General features: G+C 50.8%; 2 protein-coding genes across 5 annotated transcripts in view; one reads left to right on the forward strand and one right to left on the reverse strand.

Annotated features, from left to right (window-relative positions):
- Nucleotides 1-841, forward strand: part of FIGNL2 (fidgetin-like 2) — a 2620-nt gene extending 1779 nt beyond the window's left edge. Inside the window, 3 exon segments of the mRNA XM_011965118.1 lie at nt 10-140; nt 462-602; nt 604-841. Of these exon segments, the coding sequence (XP_011820508.1) occupies nt 10-140; nt 462-602; nt 604-841 (510 nt within the window).
- A 6898-nt stretch (nt 842-7739) lies between these two features.
- Nucleotides 7740-15611, reverse strand: part of SCN8A (sodium channel, voltage gated, type VIII alpha subunit) — a 145507-nt gene continuing 137635 nt past the window's right edge. For 2 of the 4 annotated variants that reach the window (XM_012002450.1, XM_012002441.1), the window contains one exon: nt 7740-14308. In XM_012002450.1, the coding sequence (XP_011857840.1) occupies nt 13161-14308 (1148 nt within the window). In that variant the 3' untranslated portion in view covers nt 7740-13160. The remainder of the gene's footprint in view (nt 14309-15611) is intronic. The other 2 variants (XM_012002432.1, XM_012002423.1) reach the window with 1 other exon arrangement.

Here is a 15611-nt window from a genome sequence, read left to right on the forward strand (position 1 = left end):
TGCCAGCAGGCGGCGGCCGGGGCGGGCCTCCCGGGGCTGCAGCGCCCCCTCTCCTACAAGGACTTGGAGGCAGCGCTGTCCAAAATGGGCCCTAGGGCCTCCGCCAAGGAACTGGACTCGTTCGTGGAGTGGGACAAAATGTACGGCTCCGGACACTGACGGCGCGCGGTGGAGGCCGCGGGAGCCGCCGTCCCTCCGTCCCCGCCGCCTCCGCGTGGGAGGGATGTCGCTGACTAAACCCGGCTGGCAGGGGCCAGAGTGGTGAATGTGGGATGGAGGTCAGGAGGGGGTCTGCTGGTGGATTTTTTTTTTTTCGTGGTAAGGAAAATGCTTCTGCCAGGCAGATAGATGCCATATGCGCCGTGTACTCAGGTTTTTTCTATTTATTGTGGACTGGAAGCTCGCCATCTCCGCCCGGCGGACCGGGCAGATCCGGCATGGGCTGGCACCCGGGGCCTTAGGAACTCCTGCTCTCTTGCCACAACGCTTTTGTCTCCTCGCTATCTGAATGGCACCCTCCTTCTCCCTCACTATCTCCATCCCATTCTCTGCATTCTCTTGGTTTTCTCTCCCTTTTGCTTTGTCGCTGACAGCCCTCCCCGCAATGCTGGCCCTGTTTCTCTCCTGCCCCTCCCTCCCCAGCTCTCCCTCCCTCACCCTCTGTGCTTCTGTCTCCATCCCTGGCTTTCCAGCGTCCCTCGCCTTTTTGTCCCTGAGCTTTAATGCCTCTCCATGCCTTCTGTTCTTACTTGGACTGCAGTGGCTCTTTGCAGGAGCTCTGGAGGCCCATGGGCTGAGGAGGAGGGGAGGAGGGTTACCCCTGTACCCATCTGAAACCTAGGGTCTAGGGGGATCAAGGAAAAAAACCCTAAAGAAGGGGAGTTTTTGTTTGTTTTTGAGGGGAGATCCCAGAAATGTAGCTTGTTTCATATTTTAGGCTTATTTTTGTAAAATGTGTAGAATTTGCTGTTTTTCTTTTTCTTTTGACAACTCAGGAAGAAACTGACCTCAGAAAGAATGTTAGACTTTGGCTGCTCTCCTGTGTGCCCCTCACACCTGTTCTCCCCCACCCCAACCCTCCCACTCCATCCAGGGGAGCACATTCTCCCAGACACTCAAAAAATGAGACTTATGGGGAAGGGGAGAGGAAGACCCAGAGGCCTCAGTGAAACCCCAGCTAATCCTGGTCAGAAGCAGAATGTATTCCTAAGGGCTTCCTCCCCAGGGTCTGAGGCCTAGGCATGAATGTGGGGTTTGAGAGAGGGGAGGCTTTATTTCTCTCCTGCCGCTCCCCACCCCCTGCCCCACCCAACCCCTCCGCTGAGTGTTTTCTGTGAAGGGCTATCCAGAGTTAGGCTGCCCTTGCCCAATTCGTTCCCGAGACCCAGAAAGTAGGCTGGGAGGGCCCAAATGGGAAGGTGACCTAAGCAGAAAGTCTCCAGAAAGGTCACGTCCCCTGGCCCTGCCTTGGCAGAAGTCCCCGGTGACTGGGGAGGATTCCATCTGGGTAGACAGTCTGGCCACAAAATCAGCTACTGGACCTCAGCCTCCTCTGCTGGAGGCTCTGAGAAGGAGTGAGCATCCCTTACTTGGGGGGATCTGTGAGAAAATGTGTCTCCCCCCTTCCCCCGGAGTCCTAGGTCTGGAGCTCCAGGGCTGGGAGAGGGTGAGGGAGATGGGCAGGGGTGTTTTCTCTGACCTTGGGGGCTTAGTCTCAGTCCTGCCCGAACTTTCCACTAGGTTTGGAACCCTACCGAGAACCGTATTTCTCTCCTTCCCACCAGTTTTACCTTGATGAGGCTTTAGCAGTTTGCTCCCACCACCCCCAGCCCATTTCATAACTCTGATCTTTGTCCAAAGCAGGGGGCACGCCCCGCCCCACCACTTTTTCTCTCTCCCACCTCAGTCTCCCTTCCAGTTCCCTGCCTGCCCGTGCATTTCCTAGAGTCTACTGCCTCCCCTCCTGGCTGGAAGGGTGTCTGTGGGGGACGTTTCAGGGGCCCTGGCACCCAGGGCCTGTGCTGGCCTAGGAGTGCTGACCGGAAGGCTGCTCTGCTTCCTCCCGACCCCCTGTCGCTTTCTGACCCCCTCTTTGGAGCCAGCCGCCCGCAGGGCTTTGGTGCCTCAGAAGCAGTGGGCTGCAGGGTCACAGCTGCAGGCTGCAAAAGACCCTCGGAGGGAGCATGGAGTGAGGGGTTCTCTCTCAGGTGTGTATGTATAGGGGGGTGGGGGGATGGAGGGTGTCAGGGAAGTTGGGGTGGGATCCCAGCCTTCCCTTCAAGAGGCAGGGAGCTCTGAGAGGTGGAGTCCCCACTGCTTCCTCTACTAGGCTCCTGTTCCCCAGGCTTGGGGAGCTTTGCACAAGGAGACTGCCCCCAGCCTAGTGGCACCTACCTCAAGGGCTCTGGGGTGGGTAGGGGAAGGGCCGGTCCAGCTCTGGTAATGTTGGGGGGGAGGCATACCAAAGAATCCAGGGGCAGGGAGTGGGGAGGGTGACTTCCGAGCTGGCCTCTCCCCTTCCTCTACCCAGACTGGGGCTGGGATCCTCTCCTCCCGCTGTAACCATTTCTACCTCATTTTGCTGCGTGTTGTACATGGACGTATTTAGCTCCTGTCTGACGATGCTCTGCAGTTGTGGTCTGTCTACCTCAGAAGAGACTGTATTTTAAAAGAAAGTATTACACAGTATTAAAGCGATGACATGTGGTTTGCAGAAGATTTCTTGGGAGCAGTGGGATCCCTCTGGGAGATGTCTGGACACCCAGGTCTGCCGGTGCTCTGGGCGGGGTGTTCCTAGTCCCTTAGTAACAAGGAGCAAGGACTCCTGTGACTCACTGTGATACAGCGAGTACCTACGGGAACGGGCACTGAGGCTATGGGGGAGAAGCCATGGGTAAGGGGCCTTCCTGCCATTCTGAGCTCTGACACACAACTCTGGGACAGGCTCATCGTATCCGCAGAGCCACAAAATAGGGGGGCAAGGAAGGGCTCACATGTTTGTTGAATGAGTGAACGAATGAATGCATGGAGGAGGGGGGGTGCTGAAGAGAGGGAGGGGCCATCCAGAACCTGCAGCAGCCTTCATTGAAAACAGCTAGGGTTATACTTGTATTCCGTTCTCAGTGGAGATAAAGTGGGCGGAGGGCGGGGTGTGGAGACGGCCGAGTTCTAGTGTTTCAGGTCACGTGGTGTCCTTTGTCTACCATCCCCCCATCCATCAGTCCCCTAACTCTATCTGTGACAGCTCATCAGAAACTGGGAGACTAAACAACCTAGGAAGAAACACTTGCTGAAAAAGCTCTGTAGAGATGCCCATGAGGGATTTGGACCCACAACTCCTAGGTCCTTGAATACTCTAGGCAAGACTGTTGAGCATGCGCAAGAGCACAGGGGAGTGGTGCACCCGGGCTCCCTGCTGTGGCTCACTGCACACATACAGGAGGCAGAGTGAGCACCAGGGAGACCCTGCAAAGCAAAGAGGACACGAATGTGAGTGTGCCTGGAGGTGGGGGCTCTAAGACACTGCCCCAGAGTCCATTACCACAAACCTCTCAGCCCTTGGAGGTCCAGACCCACCTGGCCCCACTCCTCTATTTTGCACCTTACTGTGTGCAACATTGGGCCTGGCACTGAGGATACAGAAGGGGTCAAGCACAGCTGCTATTCTTGGAGCCCATGTCTAGGTGGGAAAAGCTCAGAAATTGATCATTTAAAAATGCAACTGGATAAAGCTACTGGGGGTGAGGGACTACATCAAATTGGCCTTTATATTCATACGCCTAGTGCAATTATCTGGTACACAGAAGACATTGAATAGATGTTTGTTGAATAAGTCCTCTAATTTCCAGATGAGTGCCCTGGTGGAGGATGCACAGGTTGTCTTAAGAATGCCAAAAAATGGCTGGGGGCATGGTGGCTTATGTCTGTAATCACAGTACTTTGGGAGGCCAGGGTGGATGGATCACTTGAGGTCAGGAGTTCGAGACCAGCCTGGCCAACATGGTGAAACCCAGTCTCTACTAAAAATACAAAAATTAGCTGGGCGTGGTGGTGTGTGCCTGTAGTCCAAGCTACTTGGGAGGTTGAAGCACAAGAATTACTTGAACCTGGGAGGCTGAGGTTGCAGTGCGCCAAGATCATGCCGCTGCACTCCAGCTTGGGTGACAGAGGGAGACTCTGATTCAAAACAAAACAAAACACAAACAGAAAGAACGTCCAGAAAAGATCCTGACTTGTGATGGTCTTGGTGGGGTATCAGGAAAACTTCCTACATGGGAGGGGAGGGGGATAGTTGGGCAAAGTATGGAGGCTGGAAACTGTATCTTATGTGCTGTGCCACGAGCCTTGATGTGTTACAAGATAGTGAGGGCAGGAATCAGAGGAGTGAGGCTGGAGGAGTCAGCAGGGACCTCACCATGGAGGGCCTTCCTTGCCCTGTTAGGAGCTGGGGCTCCATGATGAAGCCTTTGTGGGAATTTAGGGGGCTGAAGACAGCACTGATTTGCAAGTTAAGAATTCACACAATGGCCCTGCATGGTGGCTCATGCCTGTAATCCTTGTACATTGGGAGGCTGAAGCAGGAGGATCCCTTGAGCCCAGGAGTTTGAGACCAGCCTGGGCAACAGAGGGAGACCCTGTCTCTTAAAAAACCAAAAAATACACACATTGACTCAACAAATCTTTACTGAACACTTTATTATGCTCTAGTTGCCATGGGGACAATGTATGGACCTTGCAGTCTAGTGGAGGAGACAGTACACAGGCCCAGCTGCAGTGTGCTGTGGGGCAGACAGGAGGAGTCCCTAATGGGGACACCACTAAGGGGTGTGACTCAGAGTCAGGGAGGGCTTCCCAAAGGCGCCTGACAGCAGGAGGAGTGCAGGCCGCGATCAGGAGAGCCAGAGCCAAGCTTCCTTGGGAGAAATGGAGTAAGTACAGGTAGGCAGGGCCCCAGTGTGTGGGGGCAGTGATGGGGGCTGGAGGACTAGCAAGAGAGGAGGAGGGTTTGGACTCGCACCGGAGTGGCGGAATGGGATGATGGATTCATTTAATAAATACTAAACGTTAGTATTTGGTAGACAAAAAGAGAATTTAGGAATTGAGGCCAGGCACGGTGGCTCATTCCTGTAATCCCAGCACTTTGGGAGGTGGTGGCAGAGGCGGAGGCTGGAGTTGGAGACCATCCTGGGCAACATAGCAAGACCCCCATCTGCACAAAAAGAAAAGAAAAAAAGAGAATGTAGGAATTGATTGAATATCGAGGTTAATGGAGAGCAAGGGGTCTAGGGAGTCTGGTAAAGAGGGGAGGGGTTAGGGAGTACATGAATTAGAAGAGATGTTGGTAACTTGTTCAGTTTGAGGTATTAGTGGGTACTAGGAGGCCTAGGGCAGGAGCTACAATGTAAAGGCCCAGAATCCTAGCCTCCTGGGGGGCTGAGAACCCCCTTCCTGGGTTGCAAGCCCTCTTATCCCAGTTCGTGAGACCCTCCAACAAGTGCCATGTCTGAGTCCCTGTCTCCGTCGCTGGGTGTTGGCAGCCCCCTCGTCCCCAATGCCCTCCTCCACTTGGCTTCCCGGGTGTTCGGAGCCTCCTCCCTCCCACAATCCGTAGGCGTTCGGAACCCCTCCCCCACGGCTCACCGGGGGCGCTCGGAGCCCGTCCCCGTCCCTACACAGTCCTCGGTCCCTGGTTCCCGCTAGGGATGGAGGCGCGGACTCCGGCGGGCGCCTTCGTCCTGGCGCTCTGGGTTTGGGCGTGGGCTCCGGCAGGGGCCGTGGACGCTATGGGCCCTCACGCAGCCGTCCGTCTGGCCGAACTGCTGACCCCGGAGGAGTGCGGCCATTTCCGGTCGCTCCTGGAGGCGCCCGAGCCCGACGTGGAGGGCGAGTTGTCCCGGCTTTCTGAGGACCGGCTGGCGCGGCCCGAGCCGCTCAACACCACGTCCGGGTCTCCGAGCCCGCGGCGGCGGCGGCGGCGGCGGCGAGAGGCTGCCGAGAACCCGGCAGGCCGGGCAGCCGGGCCCGGAGAGGTGTCCGACGGCTGCCGGGAGGCGCTGGCGGCCTGGCTGGCCCCCCAGGCCGCGTCCCTGTCCTGGGACCGCCTGGCCCGGGCCCTGCGGCGCAGCGGCCGCCCCGACGTGGCGAGGGAGCTGGGCAAGAACCTCCACCAGCAGGCGACGCTGCAGCTGCGCAAGTTTGGGCAGCGCTTCCTGCAGCAGCCCAGCGGCGCCGCCCGCGTGGCCCTTGCCCCGGCCGTGCGCCCCCGGCGTGCCGCGGTTTCAGCGCGGGACTGGGACGCCCTGGAGCTGATTGTGGAGCGCCTGCCGCAGCCCCTGTATGAGCGGAGCCCCATGGGTTGGGCGGGGCCGCTGGCGCTCGGCCTCCTCACCGGTTTCGTGGGGGCGCTGGGCACCGGGGCGCTGCTCGTCCTGCTCACGCTGTGGATCACCGGAGGCGACGGCGACGAGGCGTGGCCTGGCAGCCCCAGCCCGCTCGTCACGGTGCAGAGCTGTTGGGAAACAAAGCCACTCCTTCCTAAAGAGCGGGGCGCACCCCCGGGAGCCTGGGCTGCAAATGGGCCAGATTCTCCCTCACCTCACAGTGCCCCTGCCCTCAGCTGTAAAATGGGAGCCCAGTCTTGGGAGAGTGGTGCTTTGGACGGTTTATAAACGTTATGAAATACCGAAAGGGCAGAGTTTGTTAATTCGATGGAAAGGAGCAGCAAAACTCGTGGGACTGCCGGTGGAAGAGGGGCTCAGGTACCAGGCCCCAGGGTGGCAGGTGCACCAACCAATTCTTGTCAGCTTATTTTTTTTTTTTTTTTTTTTTTTTTTTAAGATGGAGCCTCGCTCTGTCGCCCAGGCTGGAGGGCAGTGGTGTGATCTCTGCTCACTGCAACCTCCGCCTCCCGGGTTCAAGGATTAAAGCGATTCTCCTGTCTCAGCCTCCTGAGTAGCTGGGAATACAGGCGTGCGCAACCACGCCCCATTAATTTTTGTGTTTTTAGTAGAGACGGTGTTTCGCCTTGTTGGCCAAGCTGGTCTCCAACTCTTGGGCTCAAGTGATCCACCCGCCTGGGCCTCCCAGAGTGCTGGGATTACAGGAGTGAGCCACCGCGCCAGGCAGATTCCTTCTTATCTTGCAATTATTCTTCCACGAAGAGTTACCACTTATTGAGCACTGTGTGCCAAGGCCTCATGCTAACCAGTTACATACATTATTTGATGTACTTTTCAAAACCCAAGGGAGAAGGTATTGTCTCCATCACACATGCGGAAACTCTGCCACAGCTAGTTCGTGGCATAGTCATGTTCTCGAACCTACGGCCCTCTGACCTGAAAGTTTGAGCTCCAGAATGAAAGGTGTGTGTGCAATAAGGGGCTTGAAAAACATGATGGGGACCAGAACAAGATGGGCAGTTCCCCCTCGGGGCTGCTCTGGGGATCTGCTGGAGTGTGCAGAGGCAGCACCACTACAGAGGGGTGTGCCCACGTGCAGGGCGCTGCCTCCAAAGTGCTGCCCACCTCAGGCAAGGCCTCCTGACACGCTGAGTGAAATCCCAAACCTTTCCCACACACCTGGGAGTGGCTCGGGCACTGCCTGCCCAGCCAAGGGGCTGAGCCAGGGTGAGCCCTCACGCAGACTCTGTCCCTGCCACAGGGATCCTGCGAGGTGGTGGCGCCTGTCCACCTTGGGCTTCAGTGTGAGGGCAATGACAGAATGACAGGCCAGTCCAAGAGGAGAGTTGAAAACAAGATTGACGTAACCCTTTATTGCAAATTCTAAAGTAAAAAGATGTACAGTACAAAGTAAAATTGAAATTTCATACTATAAACTTCCAATCCACTTACACATTCTCATTTCTCAAGCATTTCTGCCATTTCCGCATAAACAGAACAGGGAACAAGTCGAGGAGGTGAGGGAAGGAGATACAGCAAGGGGAAAAATTGTCTTGAATAATCACAAACCCCAGAAGCAAGTGAAAGGAAAGTCATTTTCTCGACCTGCTGTCCTGGTGATGAGAAGCGGGGGTGGTTGGAGCAGTGCAGTTTAAAATGGCTCTCAGAATAGCAGCATTTATGGTACCATTTCAGCTTCCTTAAGTCCAATAATACTTTGCCCTTCCCTAGCGCCTTTGCCTCTGTATCTCAAAACGCTTTACAAAACATTTAGTTAAAGCCTCACAACACCCCTGTGAGGTAGGTCAGTATTATTATCCCCATTTTACAGATGGGGAAACTGAGGCACAGAGAGGTTAAGTGACTTGCCCAAGGCCACACAGCGAGCCAGCGGTCAAGCTAGGGATAGAACACAGGAGTTCTGTCCCTTTTCTGGAACCACTGGACCACACTCCCCTTTACCTATATACATTCTTCACACACACACACACATGTGCACACCCACCCACCCCACCCCACTTAGCCTCTATGTACAGCAAACAGCAGTGGGGGGCAGGGGCAGGGGGTGCCTCAGGAGTTTTAATGGAGGAAATGGTAATCTTGGAAAGGGAATCCAAGAAAGCACAGAGCTGAACAATGGAAACTCTGTTGCAAAACTTGGGCCCCTCCCAACCCAGACTTCCTCTTCTCTCCTGATGTCCCCCTGGCTGGCAAGTTGCAGCCAATTCTTTAGGGGGTGGGGGGGTACCTGAAAATGAACAAAGCTTTTTGCTAAACTGTGGGCAACATCTGAGAAAAGAAAGAGGCATCATTACAGAAGATGCCCAGGTCTCAAGTCACAAAGTCATGACCCATGGCGGTCTCACCTCCACAGCAGGCCTGGAGGCTGGGGGCCGAGGGGAGGAGGATGGGGACTGACCTACCAGCCATCTCGCTCCAGAGTGCAGCTACTGGAGCGGACTAGAGTGGGCACTTCGAGATCCTCCTGAGAGTGTGTTCCTGAACCAGGAGACATGGCCTAGGCCTAGAGAGGGATGTCCCCAGAGGAGGACAGGGAGAGAAGGAAGGGGAAGGGTGCCCCCACCCCCACAGAAATGTGAAGGAGACCGGCCCTTGTCTATGGGCCTGTCTGGGGTGATGGAGGGCAGGGCCCAGTATGAGCTTGCAGAGTGGAGGCTGTTGGGCATCGCGCATGCCCTAGCTTTGGGGCCTGGGGGTAGGTTTTTTTTTTTTAAACATACAGGTGAAAAAGGCAGAAGTAAGGCCAGTCCAGCTGGGTTGGCTGACATCATCTCTGAGGGCTCTGCCAGGTGGATTAGGTGAGGAGGGGTTTTATGGGCCTCTAAGCACCGGCCAGTAGTGGGGAATGCCACATGCAATGGGTGAGTGGGGATCTGGGGGGTCAGGACCTTGCTTTTCTTCCAATCTCTCCTTCTCAGCCAGAACTTTGCGAGAGCCCCTTTGATTTGTCTTCCCTCCATGCCCCTTTTCCCCAAATGTGCTAAGGTCCCAATTCCCAGACCCCTCCCAGGACTCAAGAATTGGGATAGTCAAGCAACAAACACACCAAGACAGGCTTCCCTTGTACAGTAAAAAGGGTCATTTTTATTTTGTTTCCTTTAGGCTTAGAGGAGTGATGGACTTTTTATCACGTCTCATTAGGGCAGCATTGGCCTCCATGCATTCACTAATACACTAATCTTCACTGTTGGTCTTTTACAGGTTTACGTTGGTTGCAGCAAAAATAAAAGAACTCTGGGCACTGTCGCTTTAGGAGCTTTGACTGGGAGTTTGTTTTTTTCTCTCTCTCCAGTCAACTTCTGACGCCAAAAGTGGCTCGTTTAGAAAGGAGTGAGAGTAGGCCATGTTAACATGGAAGTTTCTTCCTCCTCTCATCCTCTGCTTTAAATTACACAGTCTCCTCATCCTAAGCAACAAGGAGGTTAAGGAAAGAAGAGGGGAAAAATGTTTTTCACACACAAACCAGCAACCATGTCAGCTGCTGCTCAGTGGCTTTGGCTCTGCGTTTTAAATTAACAGCATCACACATCTTTTTGCTTTTTGTCCTTTTTTTAAAAGGTGGATTGTGGAGTATAAATACTGCACCAAGGACCTGGCTACAAAAAATAAATATTTATATTATATTTATATATATCTATATATATGTGCAGTGATACTGTGGCTGCTGCTGCTTTTTGATTGGCTTCGTTAATATTTGGCAAAGCGTTGCCACTTACCCACTCAGCGAAGATGCACACAAACGTCATCGCTGATTCTTTCAGTTCAATGCCTGTTAACTGCGGGTGTAAACTGCTGGTGATGGTGTCATTTACTACCAAAGAAGTGTGGAGCAGGATGGGTGAGAGAGTGAGTGAGCAGGTGGAAGGACAGTGGGTGAAGGATAAAAAGGTGGGAAAATTTTTTTTTTTTTTTTTTTAAGTGAAACTTCAAATACAGCGGAGGTGGCTTCTTTCCTATGAGGCTGGCTGATGGGTGCCAGATACCAAGGCCCATGTGTTACTGAGGAGACAGCCTATTGGGCTGGGGTCAGGAGCTAGCGGAGGGAAACGGTTACATCTCAGAAAAATCTCATCACTATGCTCTAGTAGCTTAATGACATCACTAGCATGAGCACATGGCGTACTTAGCGGGATCTTACAGCTCTGTCGCCCATCTCAAGACCTAAGAACAATTATTAAGTTTAGCCAAATCTTGCATAGACGTGGTTAGAATTTATTGCACATTGGAACAAAAATATATATTTTTTGTTGTTTTGGAAAAGACCATTAGCAATAAAAAATTTTTTGTCTGTCTGTCTGGTTTGGGGATGTACATTGGCTGACAGCATCTAAGTTCTAAGAAGAAAGAAAAGTATAAAAAATAAAAATAAACATGACAATGGCATAAGCCAGAAGCCATTTCCTATTTAATAAGTTAATAATTTATATTTACAAAAAGGCATGCCAATAAAATAAAATTATATTACAGTATTTATAATTCTCTTAAAAAGAATAACCACACATGTCAGCTTCTGTTTTGTGCTGTTTACAATGTAGCCTGTACATGTTACTATACATTCATCCTAGCAGTTAGCAGGGTCACTGAAAGAGATGCCTTCCCAGTCTGGTATTGGGTGTAGTACAAAAATTCTACGGGTGCTGCTGCAGAAGCACGCTTGAGAGAGCTGGACAGAGTTTCTAGTGGTCCAACAAGATAGAAAGCTCTGCTTACCGACTTACTGTGGTTTGTTCTATGCAAAACTAGTCAGGTGGACTGTGAAATTACCTTCAAAGTGCTTCTACTGCAAGGCAGATCGGTGTGTCTGATTATGGGTTGGTGGTTCTTCCCCCTCTAGTGTATGGTTCAGGAAGAAGTTATTTTGATTTGGTTCACATGCTAAAGTCTCTTTTCACTCTTTGTATAGACTTACTGACACATTCAACTGCAGCATCTTGGCTTTGAAATCCAGTCATTAGATGAGAAACCCCTGGACTGAAAACTGTCTTTCCTAAAGCAGGAGATGGAATGGAAGAAATGATGCTCCCCCAGAAGCCACACTTCAGTGACAATGGGCAGGTCGCTAAGCAGACTGCAAAACTGGCTGCAAGGGAATGCGCTGGGGGAAGCTGGAACATCCTAAAGAATTAATATTAAATTGCTTTCTCATGAAAACAAGTGCAGTAAAGAAACCAAGTGAGCTTGGTTCAGAGGCGGCTCCATCTCTACCTCAGGTCCCACCAGTGACTATTATTCTAATAATAAATGAAGGAAATCACAGCCGTAACCCCAGTGCTGCTACCCTCACCCACCTCTGTGGGCAAGGGAAGCCCTGCTCAGTGGAGAAATGTGATGGAGGCAGGGGGAGCCATGCAGTGTGTGAGTACGCGACGACCCCTCTGCAGAAGAGAGAGGCCAGTTCAGAATATCTGAACCCCTCGCGGTATCGACCCATGCCTGGAGAAAGCCACAATGCAGAGGACATGATACGAAATGAAATGAGCACCCCATAACTCCCAATGAAAGGTCGTTTTAAGTTCCCCAAATTACCCCTAGAGATAACTGGTGCTACTTTGAATAGCACTTTTATCTCTATCCCAAATAAGTGTCAGTTCTCCAGTATGAAGGCTAAACGATCATCGTAAATACTGCAAGATACAAATGAATTTTTTTTTTAGCCCTAGGATTTGGTTTTACAGTGACATAAATAGTACAAGCCATTTGGGATCAAAGTCTCCCCCATGTACTGGACACAGAGCAGCATTAAATAGTTCATCTTGCAAAATGTGCAACAATGGCTGTATGTTAGAGATGTCTGTTAAACATATACACGCAACGGATCCATCTGCTTGTTGGATTGGGTTTGTTTTTTGTTGGTGGTGGTGTTAGTCAATTAGTTGGTTGTTTCCCTACCCAGAAGGTGTATGAAGGACTTTTAAGAACTCATAATAAAGAATTATAGCCGGTATGGAACTCTTACCATTTTCTCCAAATACAGTGAACGGTGCAGGGCTGGGTCCTGTCCAAAGGCTGACCCAATGCAAGGGACTAGATTAGTAATGTCCTGTGGTGTATGGATCTCATGCATGACTTCTGATCACGGCATGCCATCATGCAAATCATTTCTACGCATTGAACGAGCACAATGTTTGGAATCGGCCTGAGCAAGTCCTCCTCAGCCTGAAGAAACCTGATTGTTTTCCCCCACCCATCTCCAAACCATGTGAAGCCCATGTGGAGAAGATGCGCTTTATGTCAAAGAAACTGACAATTAAATGACATGGGCTAAATGTGAGTGTGTGTGTGTGTTTTCTTTTTGCTGCTTAGCTTAACTAATGTAAGAATGCAAATATAGTTTGCATGAACAAACGAACTTTTAAAGTGATGCCTTCTGCTTCTGAGAATCAATAAAATGAAAAAATAAAATCCATTTGGCTGCAACGGAAATATGCTGGTCCCGGCAGCCTTTCTTCTGTTTCTGTATCTGGTTAGTTTTGTCCTAAGTTGCATTGACTGATGTGGAACATGCAGTAACCACCTGCCCAAGCATTAGAAAATCTGTGAGTCTAGGGAGCGGGGTCCTTTGCCCTTGGCAGGTCACTGCTCAAGATGCAGCTGTGTTACGTGGTAAGCGGACGACGTTTGGTATAGATCTTCAGGTTAGAGTCTCCACAGCTGTTCTGCATTGATAATATTCAGGAAGTTTGTAAACAATCTTTCACTTGCGAGTTTTAGATCTGTATAATACTGAATTTTTGTTCTCCTCTAACACTTGGATTCTCTGACCTCTTTTTGTCTTTTGGTTCTTTCCCTTCTTCCTTCCTCTGCCCGCTGCTGTTTCTCCTTTTCAGGTTTAGTTACACTGTCATAGGACGGGAGGGAGGCTGTAGATGGGGTGCTCTCTTTTTTCTCCCGGTGTGTGCCTCCATTCTCCAGCTTATTAGAAGTTGTCTTTTTGCAGATGAAGCCCCGCCTTGCCAAATGTCCCCGGTAGGCACGCTGCAGGACCACCGCGGATACCTCCTCCTGCTTGCGGCGCAGCGTGGTTGTGATTGGCTCGTAAGACACTTTGGAAGGATTGGATGCCACGAACCGCTCTTCCATCTGCTGCCGCAGGATGTCCAACTCCCCGCTATCTCCCAGGACCCGCTTGGTGAAGGCAAAAAGGATGTCCAAGCAGTGGATGCGATCCCCGCTCACCATTGGCAGATCCATAGCGATGAGCTCAATGGTATTGGGCTTGGGCACTCGGAGAGGATGCTCCAAGGCATCTGCAAAGTCTGCCAGCTTACAGTACTCAATGAACTGGGTAGCATCAGGGTCGAACTTCTCCCAGATCTCATAGAAGGTCTCAAAGTCATCCTCACTCAGAGGGTCTGCACTTTCCTCTGTGGCTACACTGAAGTTCTCCAGGATGATGGCAATGTACATGTTCACGACAATTAGGAAGGAGATGATGATGTAGCTTACAAAGAAGAAGATGCCCACTGAGGGGTTCCCACAATCTCCCTTAAAGCCACTCCCTGGGTGTTCCTTATCTAGGCTGCAGTCAGGGGGGCGGTTTAGGATGGGCAGCAGCAGGCCATCCCAACCAGCTGAGGTTGTGATTTGAAACAGGCAGATCATGCTGTTGCCAAATGTCTCAAAGTTGAACATGTCATCAATACCAGCCTCGTGCTTCACATATGCAAAATTGGACATCCCAAAAATGGAGAAGATGAACATGACCAGGAAGAGCAGAAGGCCGATGTTGAACAGGGCAGGCAAGGACATCATTAAGGCAAAGAGCAGGGTACGAATCCCTTTGGCACCTTTGATCAGACGCAAGATGCGCCCAATACGGGCCAATCGGATGACTCGGAATAGGGTTGGGGAAACAAAGTATTTCTCAATTATATCTGCCAGGAACATTCCTAAGAAGAGGAATAGAAGACGTTATGTTATTGAGATTGGAGACACCCTTTCTCTTTACTTTTTTTACCTGGCACTGTGGAACCCTTAGGTTCAAAGGGCTTTGCAGAATAAGTGCCTTACTATTCAGTCTGAACTCTCAAAAAGTGACATTCTGGCTGGGCATGGTGGCTCACGCCTGTAATCCCAGCACTTTGGGAGGCCAAGGCAGGTGGATTACTTGAGGCCAGGAGTTGGAGACCAGCCTGGCCAACATGGTGAAACCCTGTTTCTACTGAAAATAAAAAATTAGCTGGGCATGGTGGTGCACATCTGTAATTCCAGCTACTTGGGAGGCAGAGGCACAAGGATCACTTGAACCCGGCAGGTGGAGGTTGCAGTAAGCCGAGATCATGCCACTGCACTCCAGCCTTGGTGACAGAACAAGACTCCTGTCTCCAAAAAAAAAAAAAAAAAAAAAGTGACGTTTTAAACATACAGAAAAGTAGACAATAAAATAGACACCTATGTGCCAAACACTGCATAACTAACACACAAATTTGTTTTTTGATGCTGTTTTTTGTTTTGAGATGGGGTCTTGCTATGTTGCCCAGGCTGGTCTCAAACTTCTTGGCTCAAGTGATCCTCCTACCTCAGACCTCCCGAGTAACTGGGATGGAGCAAAGATTTAATACAGGCTAGCATTTTGCCAATTTTTCTTCCTCTTTCATCATTCCCAGATGAAGCATCCACAATCCTGAAGATGGTATGTATCATTCTAGTGTGTGTGTTTATAGATTTACTATGTAAGAATCCTATATATATATAATTTCCTACTATGGTTAGGAAATCATACTATATCTGTCTTATTTATTTAGTTTAAACATTTTGTAGAGATGGGGGTCTTGCTATGTTGCCCAGGCTGTTCTTGAATGCCTGGGTTCAAGCAGTCCGATCCTCCCTCCTCAACCTCCCAAAGTGCTGGGATTACAGGTGTGAAATGCCACATCCAGGCTGTATCTGTCTTCTGAGGTCCATCTATTTAGGTCTCTACCTTGTTTTTGAGATTTAACATTACAATTGTGAGACTGATCCCTCATGTTGAAATAATTTTAGATTATTCATTCTAACAATTGAGTGGTATTCCCTTTTATGAATAGGTCCTCATTTACTTGTTTTTCTACTCAAGAATGATTAGTTTTTTTTTTCCAGATTTGTGCACATATGATTTTCTAAGAGGTTACTAATATTATCCACAATGGAATCAAATTTCCATATCTACAAACAGTAAATGAGAGGTCCTGGCTCCACCTCATGACCTCATTA

The sequence above is a fragment of the Mandrillus leucophaeus genome, unplaced genomic scaffold, assembly GCF_000951045.1.
Source record: "Mandrillus leucophaeus isolate KB7577 unplaced genomic scaffold, Mleu.le_1.0 Scaffold118, whole genome shotgun sequence".
In the NCBI taxonomy this organism is placed as follows: Eukaryota; Metazoa; Chordata; class Mammalia; order Primates; family Cercopithecidae; genus Mandrillus; species Mandrillus leucophaeus.